The sequence below is a fragment of the Mastacembelus armatus genome, chromosome 9 (genome assembly GCF_900324485.2).
Source record: "Mastacembelus armatus chromosome 9, fMasArm1.2, whole genome shotgun sequence".
Lineage (NCBI taxonomy): Eukaryota > Metazoa > Chordata > Actinopteri > Synbranchiformes > Mastacembelidae > Mastacembelus > Mastacembelus armatus.
This window is the reverse complement of record NC_046641.1, coordinates 2995130-3019398: the sequence shown is the minus strand read 5'-3', so window position 1 is coordinate 3019398 and position 24269 is coordinate 2995130. Positions and strand designations below refer to the sequence as shown.

Genomic DNA, 24269 nt, shown 5'->3' with positions numbered 1-24269 from the left:
ATATACTAAATAAAAGGGAAGTGTAGTTCATTTTTAATCTTACCCTGCAAAATAACAAACAGTAAAAAGGGAACACTGAAACAGATCACAGTCCACACATTAGAAATATCATCATCAGTTATCAAGATCAGTTGTTTTTTCTCTGACCAACAAACTAAGCACAGCTTACCAGAACCATGTCTTCGTCAGAGGTTACAAAGACAGTTTAACAGTAATTAGTCATTTACATTTCAGGAAACTCTGCCACACACTGGGCTGCTGAAACCTTTAGTGCGCTATTGTTTAAAACACTGACCGGTACCTTAGATATTCAACAAGCGTTTCCACCCGGAAAGGATATTATGTAGTTCACATTAAAAGCAGCTAGGAGAAGATAAATACACGTCTTGTTCAACATGGCAGAGGTAAGTTATGGCTGATTTCACATCTGTTTTTCATTCGTGCGAGCTCTGTGAACGTTTGACTCCTAATGTCAGAGTTTTGTGTGTTTTCAGGGGATGTGTGTGACAGATAGACTGAAGAAAGTTGACAAGCCCCAGTGGTTTTGTCGGTAACTCGCCTGGTGATGTTTACAAACGTCAGTAGCGTTAATTCGCTGTATTTAGAGCAACAAAACACGACTTTTATAAAAACCAGCTATATATCAAGGCGTGTTTACCTTATGGGGACTGTAGAGCTGGACCTTAGCACAGCATGCTGGAAATAGGGCATGAAGGACTGAGGCTGTGGGTACTTTAAACCCTGACCCTCCGGACAGTAAAGGGGCGGTAATGGTGATGAGGTACAGGCTCCTGATAGCTATGTTCAAACAGGGACAGCACAGCAGCTGGAAAGCCACATGTGTATAATATGTTTAAACATCGAAACTCCAGCTGCTCATTGTAGTGTTTACACCGCGTCGACCTGAGGGAAGTATTTGGACCATCCGTCAGTGAAGCAGTTTCTGTGAAGTCATTTTTGTCTGTCTCAGTGCTGTCAAAGGACTGAATATTACATTTCTCTTATTTCTATTACATTTTTGTAAATAGAATATTTTAGGATCTGGGCTCTAGTAGAAGTATTTTCAAGTTCTGTATAGATCAAATGATTATTAATCAAAATCATCAGCGGAATAACAGTTATCATTAAGATGAGTGGTCTTAGGTATTTTTTCCTTTAAATCAGAGAAACCTCTGTAGCAAACAAGAGATATCTGTATCTACAGTACGTTCAGAAAGTATTCAGACCCCTTCACTTTTATCAACTTTATATTGCAGCCTGATTCATTTTTTCTCATTAATCTACACTCAGTGCCACATAATGACAAAGAGAAAACAGAAGTTTAGGAATTTATTATAAAGAAAAAACGGAAATATCACATTTCCATATGTGTTCAGACCCTTTGTAACAACATGTGAAGATGAGCTCAGGAGCCTCCCATTTCTCCAGATTGTTGCTGAGATTTTTCTACACCTTGATTAAATACTTGTTGACTGCTACCTTTGCTAGCAACAGACTTCAAACACACTTTGCAGAGGGGTGTTGTTTGTTCTGTGTCTGACGCTGCAAAAACGAACCAATTCCAAATTATAGATGACACCGTACCTTTCTTGGGACCGAGTTCTTCCCTGTTTGCTGACATGTTGTTTGTGTATCTCTAATATGGCAAACACGCAGGGGGCTGAGCCCAGAGGGGAACGTTGGCAGATGTTAAAGAGAAAAATGATTTTCATTCAAACAAGTCGACGTAAATTACACTTTCAAGTTAATCGATAAAATCGGCTTCGCCCAGCGCTAGCTGCAATGTAACAAAATTGAAAAAAGTGAAGGGGGTCTGAATACTTTCTGAATACACTAATTCTTTCTTTCTTTTATATATTCATACACTACCAGTCAAAAGTTTGGATGCACTTTACCAATATACATATTTATGTTTCATATAATATAATATAATGTGTGTATGTGTGTATGTGTGTACAGATGATTAAAAGTGTAATGTCCTGTTTTTCACAGACTCACAGCTTGCAGGACATGAGGCAACAGGCAGCCATCGCTGCCAAAGTCTTCATTCAAAGAGATTATACCAACGGCACTGTTTGCCAGTTCCAAACCAAGTTCCCCTCTGAGCTGGAGACCAGGGTAGGACGCACCTCTTCACTGTGGTGTTCAGAGAGTCGTTTCATTAGACTAACAAAAAACAGTGGTTGCCAGAGCAGAGAGCTGTGCCAAGTTGTTCTTAGCCCCCGCATCATGGTCATGAAACATAGAGTATGTTTATAGAAAGCTGAAGTCATGGCATCACATCTGGGCTTGACTCTGTTCAAGCTGATTCTCAATGCAAACGCTCCTTTTTTTTCAGAATTGAAAAAGGTGTTGTCTGTTTTTAATTACTGTATTTATTTCTGTACAGACTAATTGTTATCTACTGCAGTGTTTGTAATGATAACCTGAAAATTTTAATTAAGTCTAAGAAAGATTACTTGGTAAACTCAGAAAAAGAGCTTCTTTGTGAAAAATACTAGTCACACTGTCATTATAATTTGGTTCTATCAATATCAATAAGACTCACCGTTGATCTCTTTTAAAGTCATTTTTATAAATTTGTAGCTGTAACTGGTGACAAAAACATCTACAGTATCCAATCCTTTCTGTCCTGCTGTCATTACAAATTGTGTTAACTAACTAGGTGCCCAACCTGAACCCAACTGTTCTGTTGAGCTGTGATGCCAAACCCACACAACATCCAGAGCTTATGCTATTCTGCTGTGCAAGGATCACTAATAATTTAACTTATGAGTAAACCACAGTTTACATCATTATTACACATCATAACACAACATAGTATTAAGAATGGCTCTGCTGCAAGGTTTGAGTTTTTGTAATTAGTATTATTTCAAATGTCACATACAAATGTCACACAATGTTTTCTTAGTACTGGACCAGATCCCAGAAGTTACAGTCTCCCTCTGGCTCTCTATTGTCTGTTACATACAAACATTGGATACCAAACCACACCCCAAAATGTAGGTCGTGTGAAAGACAAAGAAACACCCTGGGCTGGACACTAATCCTTCACAGAACTAATTTGTAGGCTTTAGACTGTATACAAAGTATTTCTTTCACCTGAGCTACATGTCTTTGGAAAAAGGGTGGTAATCCATTTAAATCTTGAAACCCAAGACCTTTTTTCATTGAGGCTGCATTGGAAACCTCTGAGCTGCCTAGCCTGATCAGTTTTGTACAGATTCTAGCTACTGTACTCTGAACAAGGTTTTTTCCAGGTAGGAGCAAAACCATCATCTAAAGAAAGTTAAGGAAACATTATAATTTAACTTGATGTTTAACAAAACACACCTCAACCATTCATTTCAAATAACCCCTCCATATAACAAATAGAAAAAGTGCAGCTTTAATCACAGTGAACATGGAGCCAAAACTGTAAATGCTATCAACAGCCTCTTCAGAGAAACCCTGCTGGACTTTGTCCTTATGTGAACCACAGTTAAGAGCAGACACTGGTAATGATGTCGATGAAATGATGTGAAGAAAGAGCAGGTCGCTGCGATTGAACAGGCTCTACACCACATGAAAGACAGTGCCAACCAAACAGTTCAGAGTTCGCTGGACAGAAAGCTGCAGTTTTGAAATGCATGCACCACATGAAAAGTTCAGCTTCACAATACTTAGAACCACACACTGGCAGTTTATTGGCACTTCCCCTTGATTGGGTGGTCTACCAGGTTTTTTTTTGTAGCATTTAGTTCTGTCTCTAACTCTATCTCCCCATCTCTCTCTTGCTCTCTCACTTACACACATGCACACACAAGACATTAAACTGCTGGATAAATAAAGAATAATTTTCTACTGGGAGGTAAAGCTCAAGTCCTCTATCATAACAAGTATTTCCCCCACGTTTTTTAATGATTTGCTATAATATTAGTTTTAAAATATGATTTTTTTTTTGCCAGACTGTTTAGTGAGCTTCCATTTTTTAGGCTAGTTATTTATGGTACTTTTTGACTATGTTGGCAGAGCATAATGTTGAAAAAAAACTTGCTCTTTGAGGCAACCTTTTCTTTTACTCTAATATCTGATTTTGTGATTTGGATTTGGCCTAAAATCACATTGTTACAGTTATCTTAGGTTGTGGGATGTATTAGTTTTGGTAACTTTTTGGGAACTCTTTTTAAAATGCTTTTGGAGAATTGTACCAAAGAACACAGAAAACTGTTTACTGAAAGCTCTCCAAACCTTTCAGGAGTAATTTGTTATTTGAGACATGAGAGTTTTCTCTGACCTGTGTCTCATATACTGTTCATTTCCTAAGTTGAGTTATATTTAGTGACAGTTAAGAGAATGTTCTACTCCTTACATGAATTTGTAAGCCATTTTCAGCAATGCACTCTCATCTAATATTTTTGGAACGCTAATATGGCTGTGTCAGACGTAATGGAAAGATGCTCAGGCCGAGAAATGTGGATTTAATCACAGCCTCTGAATTGGAACATTAGAAGGAGAACAAAGGCTGTCAATGGTGGGTACCAAACATGTCTAAAACCACTGATGTTGGATTGTGTCGTTAAATTCCTTGGGCACATGGCAGCCGAAAAATGGTGGATTTTGAGAGGCCCAGGGAGATCCCTTGTCTGGCTCCATGTTTGGTTGGGAGGCTCTTTTTTTCCCCCTAGTATCACAGAGAGCTCACTGGATCCATTCTGGACACCAGCATGGTGCTATTGTCAGCACCCCAGTCATAACAGCCTCTGAGTCCAACCATCCTCCACCCTCTGTCAGTCTTCCTCTAAGCAAGCTTTCATTTCAGGAATTCTTGTTTGATTATCAGCCAGACATTGTCGCCGTTTGTATCCTGAGAGCTGTCTGCAGTCTGAAGAACAGCTAAGAAATGTCTTTATCTTAATCAGGGTGCGTCAGTGCCATTGGAGAAGGAGAACTCATCAAGATTCCTTACTGTATTGGTGTAGTGTTGTGTCTTGCTTGTAATTCATTCATCCTGTCAGTTACTAAATAAATCATTCACAAAGCATATGGCAAAGGCATCCTAATCATTTAATGAGTTGTTTCCAATGCAGGAAGGAGACTCAGCATTCCCTTGATCTGTGACTTGTCCAAGAAAATTGAGCTCCTTTATCTAGAGATGGAATAAATAGGGGAAAGTGATCTGGTGCTAAGATGACCAATAGAGGCAAAAATTACTTACACTGTTGTCCAAACATACATCTGGCTCTCTGCATGCTCTCATGATTTGGCTCCTTTGATGTTCTATGATATTTCTATATATTTCAGATTGACAAACAACAATTTGAGGAGACGGTGCGAATGCTCAATAACCTGTATGCTGAAGCTGAGAAGCTGGGAAGCCAGTCATATATTGAAGGCTGTCTGGCCTGCCTCACAGCATACGCCATCTTCCTGTGTATTGAGACACACTATGAGAAGGTGAGAGCTGTTTTACATGGGTAGATGCATGCCAACATAATGAATAGGGCTGTGTATCCAATGTCACTATTTTTGAGGAAAGCCAAACTCCAACCACAGTATAAGTGGGTGTGCCTGCACCTGGTGTGGGATTAGTGTAAGGAGTTTTGTCTTACAGAAATCTGCCTCACAGCCTTGCTAATCAAAACAGCCACTGCAATAGCTATCCATAGCCATAATTGCATCAATCAATTTCCTTTGCTATACCTATAACCAAGTCCAGAGTCAAATATGAGCAACGACCATCATGTGACACAATTATCAGTCTTATCTGAATTACCTCTGCTATTTATTGTTACATCAATTACATTATTTATGGTGGAGTTAACTCCAATGACTCTCAACGCTACAGTACTTTCAACCAACATCTGCCAACAGTATGACTAACATTAATGCCCATTTGCAAGCCTGTCATTCTCTACTTCCTGTGGCAAACACAGTCTAACATTAAATACCATAATAAAATGATTGCTACCACATTACTGTAATTTATGGTGCCATACTAAATGTAGCACTCACCGGTAACACTGTTTAGCTGTTTTAAAATTTTGTCTTAACCTTAGTTATGAGATTAAAAGTCTTTCAAATCATGTTTAAATTAACTTCATCCTCAATTTGTAGTGAACAAAAAGTCATGTTTGTTTTTGTTATCAGAGACAATAAAGATTGTTGAATAAAACTAAGAAAGATACATTTTGTGGCCTTTTCCTATCTAGTTTCCTTATTGACCTGATAATGTCAAGATTTGAAACAAGTCTGACAAATCCTAACAAGTTAAAAAACACAGGACTTGTCCCACACCCGCCGTTTATTTCCACAGCAACAGAGAATCCAAATATCCATCACTTTTCTTTTTTCTTGTTGCTGTCATTTATTTTTCTTGAGGCAATATGGAATGGCTAGTTTCAGGCTCCAGCGCTGCTGGCAAAGTACTGCTGCTGGGAAGATGACCAAGGTATGCAGGAAGAGAAGACATTAATTAAATTGACTGTCTGACAAAAGCATCTCCACTTTAATCATCAAGCAAAATATGTCACTTCTTTCTAAATGTTCCATTTCGGTACTTTGGTAGTCTTATTTCTAGCCACGTTTTTGTTTTATGAATTCTGTTTCATCTTGTCAAGGTCTCATAGTTTTTATTAACAAAATTAGCACAAATAGCAACCCATATAAAAAAATGGCAACTAACAGTTATTTCACTTATTGCCTATAGCTATTGTTACATCTATAAAATGTAAAAAAACTAAAAAAAAAAACATGCATCACAGCTTTGTAAAAGTCAAAATGACCTATTCACAAGATATTACATGTTTTTTGACATTTTTGGGTGGAAATGGGTTTCTGCTTTAGACGAAGTTATTGTGCAACTGCTTGTAATAAAACGTTTAACGTCTGTGAACCTTGGCTTCTTTTGACTTCTGTCTAAAGGAAGTTATCAGAAAAAAATATCATTTTAATAACAGTACCAAAGCTTTTATGTAATGTTGGCACAGGTATTTCAACATTTTAGATGTCCATCCCAGCCCTGCTGCATGTAGACATATTAATGACACTTAATGGGTTAATATTGTAAGAAGTTATGTTACTGCTATGTAGAACCTTTTAGCTTGTGGCTGTAATTCAGTAAAGTTTATGACCTCTATGAGAGCTGGCAAATACATGTGATTTATATTAGTTTAAAATCCATTTTAACCTAATTCATGTGGAATGTAAATGGATCAGTGGTTTTTTTCCTGTTCTAGTTTGTTTTCTGGTGGACATGGGTGAACTGGAAAAAAAAAAAAGATTTGGCTTAAATGTTTTTTATGGTTTTATGAGCACCTATAAAGTCATGCAATTTATGTTGACTATTACAAAGGTAAAAATGTAGTCTGTTGTTCAACCCTTCAGCTGAAGAATGTGTTCGATTGGCTTCTTAGCCAGGCAGAGATTCAGATTTCAATAGAATCCAGTGCACACATCACTGAACTGTACATTTGCTTTACTGTGTTTTGACTTAGTAGGGTAGGCAAACAATTAGTGTTTTTCTATTGTTCAATGTTTGAAGTTTTTATTGTCTGTTTCCCATCGGTGTTGTACTTACTTTTTTCAGCAAACCCAAGGTGCCCATACCTTTACGTGATATTTTGCCTGAACAAATTAGTTTGAATTGTGCGGATCCTTTTACAAGAACTTCCACATAGAATTGTCTAAATAAAGTACCATGTAAAATTTGTAAAAAATTGATTCAACTAGAAACTTGAAAATGACAGTTCAATTCTGACAAGGCTTGTAATATTAACCGCTTCACTTTTTTGTGTTCATGCTTCATTTTAAAATTGATAAAATTGCCATTTTTTTAATCCATTTTATTTACTTTAGTCTACACTAGATAGCCTATAACAAGGAGGATTGTGTTTTAGAATTTTTGGTAAAGTCAAAAACTGAAATTTATCATGTAAAAAATAATTCTTGCATTAGTAATCTAATACACTCTATTCCTCTATTAGATTACAGTCAAATATCAAGGGTGTCAGGACTCACCCACTTGTGACTATCATTGTGCTTTTGTAAATTAAACTTTTTTTTTTCTAAGAATATAATCACCAATCAAACAACTGAAAGATTTATATCAATCCATATTTCTCAGTGAAGGAGCCAGCAGTTTTCTAGTTTGTTTCTTGTGCCATATAGGAAGCCCCTAGAAGTGGGAAATACAGAGCAGATTACTAATAGGACAGTACTGTAAAAGTAGAACCTAGAAGATGTATGTGCTGCTAACACTCAACTGCTGACAATATTCATATATTTTAGGTTTTGAAGAAGATTGCAAAGTACATTCAGGAGCAGAATGACAAGATCTACGCACCACGAGGCCTCCTGCTCACTGACCCCATTGAGAGAGGCCTACGAGTCGTATCCTACGCTTCAGTGTCTGCTGACACTAAAAATACAGTTTTATCTTCTGTCATGTGGAATATTCCTTAGCCTTGACTTGTGAGCCGTATTTAACTCTTTAGTCCGACTGAAGGATTTCACACATTTATCTGACTCTTTTTTTTTTTTCCCAGAGCAGCATAATGAAAGCAATGAGTAGGCTTGCACTCAGAGTGCCAGACTCACCAACATATTAAAAAGCCAGGGGTTAAAGCCACACTATTTTAACAGTTAAAGAAACTTACTGTGCAAAATGACCATGTACAGGAAAGAGGACTGATACACTGAAAGTTTAACCTGTTATACATACCCTAAGATTGGGAAATCTGAATCATTAAGTAGAACAAGGAGCTTTTACTATGACCTAATAGATACGGTGATTTACAGGCCTTCTGCCCTGCTGCAGTTTTCGCTGTAACTGCTGGGTGAAAATGGGAAGCAGCAGTCCAGGCAGCTTACGGGAAATCCAGGGCTATGTAGGAATACCCTCTAAAAACACCAGATAAAAGTTAATATTTAGTATATCGCATCTGCATAAAATCAGTGGGTGCACAAACATCCTGGCTTTACCAGTGCCTAAGTGTGTGGGGTGACTAAACATCCCCAATTAATTGTAACTGGCTGGCGATGGGAGATTAAGGATAAAAAATATGTCTGAAATTGCTCACAGCTGAGCTTTGTTCTCCCTCTTGCATGTGACTTTATAAGGTTGACAGTGATCTGGATTATTTCTCCCACACTGCTGAGCTGCTGTGCTGATTTTGGCAAGGCAGCACTGGGAGACTGACAGGAATGTCCCACATGAACAGTTGTTTTAACATTTGAATGAAGGAAACATGATCATTGTATTTGTAATTGTCTGATTATGTGACGGCTTAACTTTTCTTTCTGAATTCTCAAAATGTACATTTCCTTCTGAGACTGAAGGATTGACTTTTTTTAGTCTTTCTGAAAAATGAAGCATGCACCTGCCCCTATTATGTTCCACATTCCAAGACAGATCACCTTTTTTTCATAACGTGGGAGAAACAGACCACTGTATGTGTGTGAGCTACAGGTGTTAAAATAGCACAATATGTTTAAGGAAAGACTTACTAAACAAAGGGGGAAAAATGTCACGTGGTCACGTTCAAGATGTGTAATGCGAGTGCTCAGATATCAGTCAGTCGCCTCAGAGGAAGTATGCCCTCAGGGGCTTAAAAGTAAGATGATGGTTCCACAATTAGGACCAAAAATTGTTCCATTCTCTGTTTAAAAAAAGGGGAAAAAATAAGCACAGTTTCTGCAGTTTCATTGCTAACTATATATTGTATATATTATACAAGAATTAAATTTTTACATAGCTTGAATTGAAGGTCAAATACCTGAGACTGGCTCCAAGTTCTTTTTCTTGACTGAAATATTAAGATTGAGGTCACCATTTTTGAAGACAGAAGCCTGACCAGATAAAAGCTGCCATGGTGAGTGTGACTGCTTCATAGTCTTACTAGTAACTACAAGCATGTAAGTAAACAAGTATACACATTCATTTTTCCAACTATGAAATGCTTTTAACTCAAACAGTTTGGGAATCATTGTAAACAGAAGGGCTTGAGTCAAAAAGCGATGATAAGACATTGCACTCTTCTCTTCCCACTATCATGCAGAGTGCCTCTTCAAAGAAAAAAAATCCCTATATTTAAATCTTCTTTATCTGCGAGTTGAGTATTGTACTGTAGGTAAAGCTGCGTCAGAAAGTATTTCAAGGATAATTCAGCATACTCTGACTTCATGTTGGTGTTTTGTCACAAACTTCATTGAAGGTTTCATGTACATGTGTTTTACCGTTCAGTGTGCACTCAAGCCAAACCCAGCAGCTGAGCTCAGAAAGTGATTAAGTGTCCTTTCAGCACAACAGTACACTCACTGCAGTTGCATGTCTTTAAGTAGCTGTAATCAAACAATTATCACATTTTAGTCAAAATAGTCCATTTCCTTGTTTATGTTGCTGGCCGCCAGGCTTCAACCACATTCATGTCATTCTGGAGGAAGTGGGAGAGTCAAAGTGTAGCTGGTGCCTGAAAACAAAGTAGGAAGCAAAAATTCTAGTTTTTATACATGCAACAGAATGAATTGCACATAATGTGACAGCAGGGTGTATTTGTGTCTAAAAAAACCTTTTTACATTTTATATTTGTAATGATAAATTTAACTTCAACCGTGAGCAAATTAAGGCAGATATATTTCTTGCATTTCATATTGTTATTATTGCTGATGTAAATGATGGCCCAGATTGCAGATTCTTAAAAACAAAAGCTGACTTCCACTTTCAGCATGCTTTGTTATATTGGTGGTGACTGCAGCTTTGTCAAAACTCTTGGAAGTTTTCTTTTAGCTTTGTTTATGACTACACATGTAAGGACAGTTTCTAGTAAAGGCTTTGGATTTTGAGGAAAACAGTATCTGCATTTTATTTAAATAGGCAGGACAGTCCCTGAGGGAGTGAGGGAAGAAAAGCTTGGCAGAGAGAGAGAGAGAGTGATAATATAACTGAAAGAACATACAGCTGCTTCAGTATGGTTCTTTAGTTTACAGTTTCAAGTGAATGGCCTAAATGGAAACTGAAGTCTGTCTACACTGGTTACATTCACTTACATGCTGTTCCGATGACTCACCCAGTGTACACAGGGTATCATGTATATCTGTCCTCAGCTCACACGTACAGCAGCACCGGGCAAAAGTATTTTTACTACTTCTGCAGTCTGATCAGTTAAAATTGATTCACTGTCACTTCATTTCTCATCTGCTAACATAACCCCCAAACACTGACACTTGTTTCCAATGGTGCCAGTCTTTCTCCTTTAATTTTACTACACTGGAAATAAAAGCAGAATGGCAGTGGGGTATACCCTACCTACCCCAGAGTTCAGCTGGGCTTGGTTCCAGTCAAATGCAATGGAAATAACAACTTCAATCAAGAGAGAAAGTTGCTAGAAATTATTTGAATATGAGGGTGTGTCATTGATTTTAAAGGAGATATATTCTGGGAAATGTTTTCCAACCAAGACAATATTCTCTTCCTTATTTACCCTGTGTTTAAAATTAGTTTCATCAAGAGCAGTCTTTAGCAGTTAACATTCCATAGTACTTATTTAGTATCCCACAATGCACTTTTTTGATTGAATGCTAAAGCAGTGTGTGACAGAAATGTATGATCATCAGCCACAGAAGGCTTTTATATATCTGCAGATCTTTCACACTGGTAGATGCCTCATGGTTTGTGCCTCCAGAGCTCATCCTGTCCCATAAATTGTTTCAATCTCTGTTCACAAGCTCATTTCATAGTGTCATCCTAGGATGTGCTTGGCCCAAATCATACTGAAAAGTACTTTGTATGGATCCTGGACAGGGCCCAGTCTGTACTGCAGTATAAGACGGCACCATCAGGCAAAGTAAGACATACACCATAAATATTCTACCTACAGGGAATGCTGTGCTTGGCAACATTTTTCAGACCCCTGTGCATGGATAAGCCATTGCACTACTACTGTACAGATTCAAAAAGGGATTCACCCTTTTATTTGAAATTCCTGCTGTGCCTCAATACATCTATTTGTTCTATTGAGGAATATAATCCCAGGTCTTTTATAAGGAGCTGTTGAGAGAAGAGTGCACTGGAGCCTTGCCATGGTCATACACACACACAAACACACACAGTAAGGAGACTGAAGGTATGTAAGGTATATCCATTGTTCCCTATGTTTAAACCTCTATATCCTGCCAGGGTCTCTGCTCCTATGCTTTCTCCAGGTTTAGACTGATACATTAGTGTAACATTTTAGGAAAAATCATATTGTAACTTAAGTCATCATTAGGCTGACTTTAATCTGTATTTGTCAGATATAAAATTGGCTGTTTTGCACTTTAAAGAAAACATCAGTTGTAGACCTGACATTTTGTTTCACCAGTCCCCAGGAAGCCAAAAACATCAGGTAATGCAGGTATAAATTCATATTTATTCTTTTTGTTTTTTGGTTTGTTTGTTTGGTTGGTCATTTTGTGCTGGGCAGGTTGATTTGGGCAGGAATCTTAGTAACCCTACCAGCATAATGTCCTGTCAGCAATATCAGTAGTTTTGGCAGCAATAAGGTTTATAGTTAAGGCTTATTTTAAAACAATAAGGCTGTGGGCCAGACATCCAGAAATAATGACCTAAGGCTCATATAACTGAGGGGAGCTGTGGATTTGTCACTACAAATAACCTCTTTTCAAAAAACATTTGCTCCGTTTTGGAGGAATCTGATAAACATAATACTCAGGGTAAACACTTAAAAATGAAAGTATTTTATCTTTGTTTTTTTTCCTTATGTTTCATGTATGTGCAGAACAAAAATGCCAGCATTGTTCCTCATCATACATCTATCAAACTGTTTTTCCCATCTTGTCTTCTTCCCCATTAGGATTTAAGGCCTGGCTAGCCTAAAGTAGAGTTTTTCATTTGGCTGGAAGCTTTCCACGTGAAGGGCTGAACAGCATGATAGATCAGCCTCTAGTGGGATGACTGCACTGTAGAAAAACCAGACTTGGCCTGCACAGTTCCTGACTGCTGAGCATTTCTTCAGAGGCAGATGCCCCAACCTGGTGTCCTCATATCTCACTAATAGCATGTCATAAGGTTCTGTATACCAACTTGCTGCCATCAAACCTGTAAATCAGGTGAGAATATTTAGAGTGAGTGGAGGGATGTCGGGCCAGGTGGATGTATAAATAGCATTTAACATTAGTTGTTGTTCTTGTCTCTGTCTGAAATGGAAATCACCTGCCAGGAACATTTTTATAGGTCAAAGCACAAGAGCCCACACTTAAAACCCAAGATCTCCTTTTTTGGTTAGCCTGTCAAAAGATCTACAACACATAATTTTTAATAGAAATGTTGATGCTACAATTGTCTCTAACATACCTCAACTCACAGAGATGATGAAGATTGATTCTACTGATGATGTTAATGTACTGCGTAATGCTTTGCATTGCAGTGTGTCAGCCAGTTGTTCATGGACTGGGGTGTAGCTTGACAGTTGTCAAGGTCATTGTCAGTATTTGGAATTTAATGGTTTCATGTTTGGGAGGGGTGATTTGCTCTGCTGGAGCTCAAAACTGTAAATCTGCTCTGCAGTTGAACTCAAAGTGACATAAAGATATCCAGCTGCTTGCACAGATCTCCTGTGCTCCCACTTAATTCCTCATACTCAGGCCACTGCCATGCTCTCATGAAAGTTCTGTTCACTGTCTCGCATTTCTGTGCAGTAACCATGTCAAAATCCCCCAGCCAATAGACAGCCAGTTATGGTACTGACCAATGAAATGATTGTGGCCAACTAGCCGGTACATTTGCTTTACTTCTCAGGGCATCTCGGTCATTGTCTTGGCTGAAGCTGATATAATTTAACTAGGAAACCAAGAACTATGGTTGTTGCTGTGATTTGCTGCAGATACCACACCTTACAGTCTATTTCCTCTTATCCTATTGTGTATTCTTGCAAGGATGCTTGATGCTTACCACCTTTCCTGCATGTTTCCCTTCAAAGGTTTGACTTTTAGCTAATGGATGACTGAACTTTATCAGGCTTTTAACATTCCAGACAAATGTCACAGAGTCAGATATATATGTATATCTTTCCTGCTTATGTGTTGATTTCTTAGAGTATCCCTTACAGGCGGTTACTTTCCCTTTAATCAGGTTCATCTATCCACTGGGATTTATTACATGTACTTCCTTTTCTTGAATGACTTTTGGAATAAACAAACAGATGTTTTCCCTGTCTTTGCAACTATGATGCCAAGATCTTGACATGATGCAGGTCCTGGTGCTCAAGTGGAGAAAATGGCAACAACAGTTTTTGTTTGAAATTCTTGACCACACTGATGATTTCAGTTATGCTTTTCTCTTTTTCCTGAAGGTCACTCCTGAGCTCATGAGCTCCGAGCTGTTATGTCTGTCAAGAAATCAACAATTTTGAGTCCAAAAGTTTTGCAGGTCTTCCAGTTGCTTATATTCTTCACCACTTGTAGCTAGGAAGGCCTTAATTTTTGATCTTTAAGATCTCAGAGAAATCCCACCCCTGTTGCAGTGTAGAAGTGGCAAGTGTTACAGATTCCTCACATTTTACCACAGAGCACCTGTTGATGTATGAAACAGTGGTAACAGAAAACAAATCACAAACATTCTCCCCTTGGATGCAGTTCACAATAAAATGTTTAGAAGAGTTTACCTGGGAAGTGTCTTGCACCTGCCAGTACACAGGTCACCTTAACAAAAGCAATGGTAGCTGTATTTCACTTTCATTACTGGCCTTCTCAATGCTGCCTCTTGGTGTAAGGTCCTTCCCTTGAGGTGGAAATTATTGACTCACAATTTTTCATGGTTAGTTCTTTAGTGTGTCCGAGTGTTGCTCCACTTTACAATTGAGCTAGCTTAGTAAATGAGACATAGCAATTTCTGAATGAACTGTTGTGAAAAAGAACTTGGTCTCCTCTGTTCTGTGAACGTTTTCTGCTGTTTACCACTTGGTCCATCGCTGATTCTGACTGTCTGAATTGAAAGTTAGGCAAAATGTAGTTTACAATAAGACACAACAGGAATAGCACCCTTGCTTTAAATTCACAACAGTTCAACTGAAGTAATGATTCATGGACCTCTGATAAAAATAGCTATTTTCTAGTTCTGTCAGCAATTGATTTTGTGACATTTTACATTAATCTCACTCTGTGTGCCACAGAGTTTCATGATCACGTTTAACTAACTAAAGAAATCAAATTCAAATTTGAAACAAAATGTACAAAGGCTAAAATACTGGTTGTTGTGAAAAGTTTTTGTTAAGGGTTCACTCAGTTTAACTTCTGATCTTTCTGTTTCTGTAGAAGCTGTTAAGCTAAGCAGAGCAGTCCAGTACCAGTGGCCACCTGCCAGAGGACCACCCAGACCTGCACCCATAATACCGCGTCTCCGCAATCTCTCCCTTTCTACTACATTTAATATCATGTGCATAGCCCATTCACAGTATCCTTTGTGACCAAATTTGGGATTTGGTACCCCAAACCTAGTTAACATTGTTTTGTCATCATTTGTCACATTCCATTTATTAGTTGAGGCTTAAAGTCTGAGACTAATAAGCAAATAACATTCTGAGTAATTATCCTTTGTTTATTTTAGACAAAAAATGTTTTGACTAGAAGTATTAGCCGAGTTATGAACTTTTCTATATTTCTGTCTTTTTTTAATGCTCCTTTTAAAATAATGAAGGCAACACACAGGGTAACTCATTTTTTGAAGGTTTATAGAACTTACCACACCTATGCTTTCAGTCATTGTCTTGGCTTACCTGAGGATGTAATTTAATCAGGAAACAGAGAACTATGGTCATTACTGTGATTTGCTGCATGCACCACACCTCAGTCTATTTGCTCTCATACCTATTTGTGTATTCTAGCATGGGTGCATAGTCTATACCACCTTTCCTGCATGTTTCCATTCTATGGTTTGACTTTTAGTTAATGGATGACTGAACTTCAGGCTCTAAACATAACAAGCACGTGTCATAGAGTCAGATATTTATGTTTATCTTCCCTCATCATGGGTTGGTTTAAGAGATTCTTCTTTTGCTTTCCAAGAAGCCAAAACATGCACTTGCTCTGTCTTTAGCATGTGCAATTCTTAATGCTACTCCTTGAGGCATGGTTCTTTGTAAACTGTGCTATGCCTTGTGTTTGGTGACTACTGTTTATTTTTGGCTCCTGTCTAGTAAGTATATATTCTAATGTGACTGAAGTATTGAAAGTGCTCTTGTTACTTGACTCTGCCTGTGAAAGTTCTGTGGTAGTTTGAAGGCGTGGTCACCCCAGGATTTACATGTGCAAAAACCAGCCACAGTTTAACTTCCTTTCAGTGGAGTTGTTCTGAAGAGCCGAAGTAGTAAAATATTTTGCTTCAAGTTCAACTTTGAAAAAATGTTTTTTTTTTTAACTTGAAGCGTCAGTACATCACCAAACCTCTACACTAAATACTTTCAAAAGTTGGTTAATTGAGCTTTTTCTGGTGTGACCAGGCCTTAGCCTTCACTAACATGCAACTACAATCCAAGGTTATAATTCCTGACAGTCTGTAACACAGGAGAACCTCAGTTTATGTTACTGAAGCCTTAACAAAGGTTGAATATACTGTAGCACATTCTGTATAGTAATGTTTAGCTTCAGGTGTCTTGGTGTGTGAATGTGATCTGATACAAACTCATTTGAAGCATCTTTAATTATGACATATATTCAAATATAGATCTTTAATGGCACAACTAAAGTATGACAACTTATCTTATTTCTAATTATTTAAAGTTCCATTAATAATTATTGATTTTGAATTGATTTAGCTCATACTTTATTTATGCAGAGTTCAGTTAATTAACTTTTCTGTGTTCTTTTCTTAGTTGAAATCCAAGTAGTTTATCAGTCCAGAAGTTGTATGTCAATAAATAAAACGTTTACGTATTTTACAACATGCTGGCTTCTGATGTTATTTTGGAATTGCGAGTTAATACACATTTCAGATATTCCAAATGCATGCACAGAGCTACACGACACATAGTTTCTAAACCTTGTGATGATTTAGAGATAAAAGGTGTGCTACGTTTTCAAAAGCTGTATTTTAAGCTGTTTATACAGCAGAAACGCTCTGAGTTCGCCAGAGCTGCACTTTTCGTCACAGCTGAGTGAACCCTGACCAAGTCAGGTGATTTTTCCACAGGAACATCAGAGGGAGAAGGCAGACCATCCTTCAGCTGTCTTAATGTGAGTTTAAGGTGTTACATCTGCAAACTGATTTTGGTGGAGGTGACGCAAGATAGAGGAAAATCCGGACAAGGATAACTATTGTTTTTATCACATAATGTACATTCTTCAATGTGCTTTTTTAAAATATGATATTCTGTACAGGGCAGCATGGTGGATTAGTGGTTAGCACTGTTGCCTCACAGCAAGAAGGTTCTTGGTTTGAAACCCATCAGGGGCCTTTCTGTGTGGAGTTTGCATGTTCTCCCTGTGCTTGCGTGGGTTTACTCCGGGTACTCCGGTTTCCTCCCACAGTCCAAAAACATGCATGTCAGGTTGATTGGTGACTCTAAAATTGCCCGTAGGAGTGAGTGTGAGTGTGTGAGGTTGTCTGTCTTTGTGTGTCTATATGTGGCCCTGCGACAGACTGGTGACCTGTCTAGGGTGTACCCCTGCCTTCCACCTGAGAGAGAGCTGGGATAGGCTCCAGCGGATCCCCGTGACCCTGAACAGGAAAAGCGGGTATAGAAGATGGATGGATGGATGGATGGATATTCTGTACATCTGAACTCTTAAACCAATATGTTGCAGGTCATTTCCTAAAGAGATGGAAATTGTATGCAAGCATTTGACGAGGAAAAAGTAGAGAGAAATACTGGTAAAATATAGAATATTATTTTTATCTCATGTGAGGGATAGTACTTAATGGTCTCAAATATCTTTTACGGTTTTTTGAATAACCTTACAATATAGTAAACAGTATAATATAGGTTAATATAGATAATATTGTAGGTTCTTGTTTTCCAGATCTTCTCTTTCTTTTGTCGTTTAAAGTCTTCCATAAGGTTTCTTTGTGCCTGTGCACTACTATGTAGATTCAAATGAAGACAATTTTGTCATGAACTGGTGGACTGTCTAGACTGTAACCTGCTGCACATTCACTGCATGCAGGGATAAGCCCCACCCCATTGTGATCTTGCAGTGTGGAAGCCACAGGACACAACCATACTTTGACAAAATAATGATACCCATTTATATTTAATTTTTCCAGAGCTTTCAACCACCCCTGGAATCATCAGTGAATGATGCTGGCTCAGCAAAGCACTAAAAACAGTGGAAAATGGATATATGTTTATAATTATTCCCTTACATATGATGTGATAATGTCGTTTTCAGCTGAACACCTCCATGGAAAGCTGCAGCCCAAAGCACTTTGTTACTTTTTCAATATGAAACACAAACTCCTAATTAACAAGATTTTTAGGACATGGAATCAAACTAAATTGTTCAGTCATTTTTTTTTTTGCCAACCCCACACATATAAAACATAGTCACAGGACAGAGCAAACTATGTCTGTCAGACAAACATGGCCATCTGCCATCTACAATTACCAGCGCAATTTACAAATTATATGTATTTATAATTATATAATTATAGTTTAGGATTTTATGTTCTGTGGCTTAACAATCAGGATGATCTTAGGTTATTTCAATGTATTTATACGCATTTTATGTATTTAATCCAGCTTTATCGTCGATGAAGGGATTCAGATATGAGCTACAGTTGGCTGAACATCCCTTCCCTTCCCTTCCCTTGGTGTGTTAGTGCAAATATTGAAGTAGGCACTGTATTTGTCTAAATCTGACAGGCTTCACATATGTCTGGAGAGCAGCAGCACTGGGTCCTCCTACTGGGTGATTCACTTAGTAAGACTGCAGCACAACAGATTGCCCAAACAAAAAACGTCTGGCTTCACTCCAGCATCCAGAGCTATAGTCTTCTCCTACAGAGAAAGCAGCCGTAATTTAAAGACCGCAACAAGATCTGGGGGCAGCTTACTGCTTCAGTTCTAAATGACTAAACTTATGACAACTGTAATTCATCAGCTTTATGGTTTATTGGATGTACTCTGGCAGAAAAGTATAATTGGACTTTACTGTAAACACCCCTCCCCTCTACCAGTGGGTTTTGAAATGAGATCTGTCTGTGGCAGATCGGGGAGCAGAAGATTGTTTGGTATGTTGATGTAACACTCCTATTGTTTTAGTGAAGCAACTTTGGGCTGTGTTCCTGGCTTTTCTTCCCACAGGCAGAAACACACAGGTTGGGCTGATCGGAATCTCTAAATACCTGTGTGTAGATTTCTCTGTAAGTCCTGTGACTGGTGGGGCTGTCTCCCAATTGCCTCCAAATGCATGCTGGGATAGACTACTGCACTTCATGACAGAGAATAAGAGAATAGATAAAAGGTTCAACCTTGGCTTCTTCTATACAGAAAGACCACAAGAGGGCAGTGTTGAACTACTACAGAAAATCCCTTACAGCGATAGAATGGTAAGATGTCAAATCAAGCTCAGCTGTGTCTATAGAGCATTGTTTTCTTACCCTCAGTCAGTGTGAGGACATTGATGTCTAATATCAAACACTGACTCAACTTATTCATCCATTGTTAGGACTGAATATTACTGTTTTTGACATAATAAAACAATGTTACACCAGCTACCAGTAAGACCTCTCCTCTCCTCTCCTCTCCTCTCCTCCTCTATCTAAAGTGCCATGATTGTGCTTTCACAATTTTATTGTGATTTGGTGGTAGACAAATAAACTGAATTGAATTTTATATAATTGAATGAGTGAACTTAGAAAATAAAGTAGCTTTTTAAATGTAACCTCAGTATTTTCCTCTTATCTACTGACACAAGGGTCATGGGATATGGGAGAGTGTCCACTAATAAAGTTAAACTTCATGAGGTTGATGTGGACAACAGTGTGGGAAGATCTGTGGAAGCATGTGGCCTACTTACAGAAAAACACTTCATATTTATTGGAACTTCAGCAGTATGTAGGAAGACTCTTAAGGACACAAAGCTGCTCTCTGACATGCTTCCAGTGCCATCCACCCGTCTGGCTGTAGGGCTGTGGAGCTATTTCAGACTCTACAGGAAACATCAGAGGAATACACACATGAGTCTTGTTATAAGTTTTGAGGGCACAGCAATGCAGTGCAGTATTGCAGAGCAGAGCAAGATAACGGAACCTGGATGATTGTGTTGGATATTTTACCATCTATCATCAAACAGACAAAACCAGCTCTTGTAATGAAGTGCATGCTGTTTTGCCCCAGGAGGAGTGAATCTTGTTGGCTGAGAACTTAGTTGATATGCTCGGTGTCAGTGTCCTGTAGTTGTTTTCTGATTACAGAGCCACAGATTAACAGACACAGAGTCACAATGTTTCAGAAATCAAATACTTTTTATTTGTCAGCTCACGTCAAAGTGCAGTAAAGAGGAAAACTCTAAACCAGATCAGTACAGTATTTGTCATTAACCAGCAGCAGTTCTTAGTACACCTACACACACACACACACACACACAGTTCTGCAGGCACTTGGCAGGTGGGTCAATCCAGGATCTCAGAGAAGCTGCCACAGGTCTTCTGTGGATTCACGTTGTCCCGATTTCTTCTGTCTCTTCATGTGATCCCACAGTGACTCCATAATGTGAGGTGAGGGCTCTGTGGGGGCCATACCGTCTGTTGCAGGACCCCTGTTTCTTCTGGATAATCTTTATGTGGCTGGAGGTTTGGGCTCAGTGTCTGGAACTGATAAGTACTCCTTGTTTTACAGAGATGTCCACACAGAGGAACTCGGTGTAGGCTGTGATCCCCTTCCTCTTTCCTCCTGCCAGACACAAATAAGTCTGTCTTTTCTAAGAGATTTGGAAACATTGGGTCTTGAAATGGGTGACAGAAGCAACTTCTAATTTCTGCAATTCAGGTTCTTGTTTTTGAAAGCTGTTACTAGCAGATTTGACTGGACTGACTCATTATTGACATCATACTACATGTATGAGAGCATGCTGACAGGCTGAGACTAAAGCGCACATGTTTTTGGTGTTCAGACTAGTTTAGGTCTCTGTGGATGAAGACTAAAAGTTTCTCTCTCTGTCTGAGGAGGGATCAGAGACCAGAGTTTTCTGAATCTGTTGTGTTTAAAGGTGGAATGGTGCTGAGGGTCTGGAAAGAGACTCAGAGGGTTCAGGAGGAGGCAAGAAAAAGTTTAGTGGGACTATCAGAAGAGACAACTGAGGCCTTGTCGAAGCTTAACATGTCTGAAAAAATTAAGCAGTTTGGACTTTCTGTTTCAGGACCCCCCCCCCCATGGTCCTCTTACCATTTCAATGGCATAAACCATCTGAAGATACAGAACAATCAGTCCCTTGCTTTTAACATGTTTTCATACAGAGCAAGACAGTCTTTTCTTACCTTTTTGGTCATCAATCGTGGCAGATACTGTGGCAGGGACCCCTCTATAACTCTAACAGTCCAACAAAGCTTTCAGTCCTACGTGTAGCTGTGGGATTTTAAGAACTTATTTTTTTTAGTGTTAAACACTGTTCAGATGAACCTTATCACAGTCATTTCCTTTAGTGTGAATGTGTATGGCTCATTATTTGTGAAATTATAATTTGGTTATAAATAAATGATCAGGGCTCACTCTTTAAAAATGACCTCACATCTTTTGCTGTCAGTTGCATATACAAAGGTAAAACAATGGCTGCAAAAAAACTTGGGTTTTTAAATTGATTTCTTTTTGGTAACCTATATTGTCATCATTTTAAGGGTATTTGGGGGATGTTGTAAGGCGGTGTTAGTGGGCGGGTTTTAAATCCTGCAGTTTTTGGGTTCCAACACTGGCCAATAAACACAAAACTAACTTCACTGACTGTCGCAAGAATTGAACCCACAAGCTGTACAGGTAGAGCTTTAACTGCCTGAGCTCTTTGGCCAGAGACATTTGAGTTTCCTTTCTCTTTTTTTTTTGTTGGACTTCAAACTTAAACAGCTTGCTGGAGATTCAAACCCACAATCTAAAAAACCTGAACACATTTCTTGACCATCCTGTAGTATTCCATCACACAGCTTTGTTGCCTTCATGTGGCCTTTGCCTTTCCGCCTACATATTGCCCACGCTTTAAAATTCACTGAGCCTCATAAGAATCATACCCTGTCCTCCAAGCTGAGCTGCTTGATCAGACTCCCACATGCTTTTATTTAAAATTTTGTCTTTCCTTTGGATGTTGGTCTTAAACATTAAATATTAAACTGAACAAGAATTAAACTCTTAAAATCAAAACTTTTAAGTGGTGGACTGCTTAACATTATTCCTCCACCTCTAGAAAGGCCTGTTTCAGGTACTTAGACACCAGCTCATCAAGTGAGCTACCCTGCAGACATGACAGGCTACATCTGAAAACATTAACCTAAATAATTTTACTTGTCCACAAGTCTGATCAGACACAGGCCCATTTAGAGGTGGAGTAATGATGACGTTACTTCTACTCTGCTCATAAAGATCTAAGGAGAAAATGCATTATTAGCTATGGAGACAGAAAAAAACATGGAAAAATTAAATTACCATAATTTAACTGTAGTTAAATTATGGTACCTGGAGAAAACCCACACAAGCACAGGGAGAACATGTGAAGGTTTCACACAGAAAGGCCCCTGATGGGTTTCAAACCAGGAACCTTCTTGCTGTGAGGCAACAGTGCTAAGCACTAAACCACCATGCTGTGCATTAGCATACTATTAGTTGTAAAAGGACCTGACATTACTAAGCCAAAAATCTTCAATATAGGACTGAACTAATGACAGAATTCAATCAGAATATGTTGAAAGTAATTTAGGATTTCCACTTCTTTGGTGTGCTTTAAAGATGCTATTTGCCCTCAGCTGATTTGGTGCAAGTCAGCCTGGAAAACATATGATGAAATTGTGGCAATGAGTTACAGTAGCACAGCCCATGCCAATGCAAAAAAAAACAAAACTGCAATAATACCTCATCGTTATTGTTTGGGACTAAAGCAGTGTCATGATTTTTTTTTTCAGGACTATGGTAAGGTTGGGCACATCCATGCTGTCTTGTAGCCACTTCAAGTAGCTCCCGCCCCTGATGTGCAACATAACAACTCTATTTTAAAGACAAAAACAAGAATATCCTTTACCTGTCATCGCCTCTGTTCTTCAGGCTCCAGTGGCCACTCCTGCCTCTCCCATAAAGGTGACTTTCAATAGGTTTACTGGGGATCCACTTTTCTGATGTTGCCACCTTCACATCTTGCTCCATGAAGTCTTCTCATGATCCACAGAGATGAAACTCATCCTATTCCTCTCATTTTGTGAAGCCAGACAGAGCAGCACAGCTTCTTCACTATTAGAAAAGGTGTACTGATGACAAATCAAATATCAAACCCTGACAATTATCTGCTGGTTGGTTAAAAGGGTGTGAGTATCTCTTTTGATTTTTTTTTACCTGTGAGTCCAGGTGTGTGTTTTTGTATTTGTGTGTTTCAGAAAGTATACAAAAAATGTTCAGAACGTAAATAAACAATACAGTTCCTGTGCAACACGTGGTAATATCTAGCACAAAATCATACATAACAATAATGTCTATCACCAAACTGCAGGAACTTGAATATGAACTATAAACTTACTCATATATAACTACTGTCATTGGCCTAAACAGGTGAAACCATCTTGACAGATGCTTAAAGGTTTGTGTCTCACTTTTCTCAGCAGGGGGTGCTAAAACTCACTCTCAGCATTCCCTGTCACTCCTAACGCTTCCAGGTTAGCTCGGTCATCCCCTCCACGTTGCCTGTCACATCAGTCTTTGGCTCTGTGGATCACATCCTATGTGCTACCGGTTCCAAACACAGCACATCCCAGAGGGCCTAATGACTACAGACCAGAGACCATAACGTCACCTCTGATGAAGACTTGGGAGGCTTGTCTTTACCAACCTCTGTACTATGATGAGACAGAGTATGGATTCACTACAGTATGCCTAACAGCCAGACATCAGGGTGGATGACGCTGTCATCTAACTCCTTCGCAGATCCCTCTCACACCTTGAAAGGGCAGGAAGCACTGTGAGCACCATGTTCTTTGACTTCTTTAGTGGTTTTCACACTCTACAGGCATCAGGCCTGTAGAGTGGGCAGAGGTAGATCACAGCCTCATCTCGTGGACTATGGACTGTCTCTCCAACAGACCACCATATGTGAAACTGAAGGGTTGTGTC

General features: G+C 38.8%; 1 protein-coding gene across 3 annotated transcripts; it reads left to right on the top strand.

Moving 5' to 3' along the window:
• The first annotated feature begins 327 nt into the window (after positions 1–327).
• On the top strand, positions 328–16915 carry LOC113139099 (golgin subfamily A member 7). 3 transcript variants are annotated; one of them, XM_026322074.1, is made up of 6 exons: positions 328–404; positions 1993–2118; positions 5284–5436; positions 8269–8370; positions 9799–9851; positions 15292–16915. In XM_026322074.1, the coding sequence occupies exons 1-5, from the start codon at positions 396–398 to the stop codon at positions 9838–9840; spliced, it is 432 nt and encodes a 143-aa protein (XP_026177859.1). In that variant the 5' UTR covers positions 328–395; the 3' UTR covers positions 9841–9851; positions 15292–16915. The 3 variants fall into 3 exon arrangements, with proteins under 3 accessions (XP_026177859.1, XP_026177858.1, XP_026177860.1); XM_026322073.1 differs by having other exon boundaries at positions 15289–16915; XM_026322075.2 differs by lacking the exon at positions 328–404 and adding an exon at positions 482–781 and having other exon boundaries at positions 15289–16915.
• The last annotated feature ends 7354 nt before the right edge of the window (positions 16916–24269 follow it).

Excerpts from the sequence above, each read along its gene's own strand:
- LOC113139099 (XM_026322074.1), top strand. Across the intron at positions 2,119-5,283 it reads CCTCTGAGCTGGAGACCAGG|ATTGACAAACAACAATTTGA; the intron begins GTAGGACGCACC and ends TATATATTTCAG. Across the intron at positions 8,371-9,798 it reads TTGAGAGAGGCCTACGAGTC|ATTGAGGTCACCATTTTTGA; the intron begins GTATCCTACGCT and ends TGAAATATTAAG.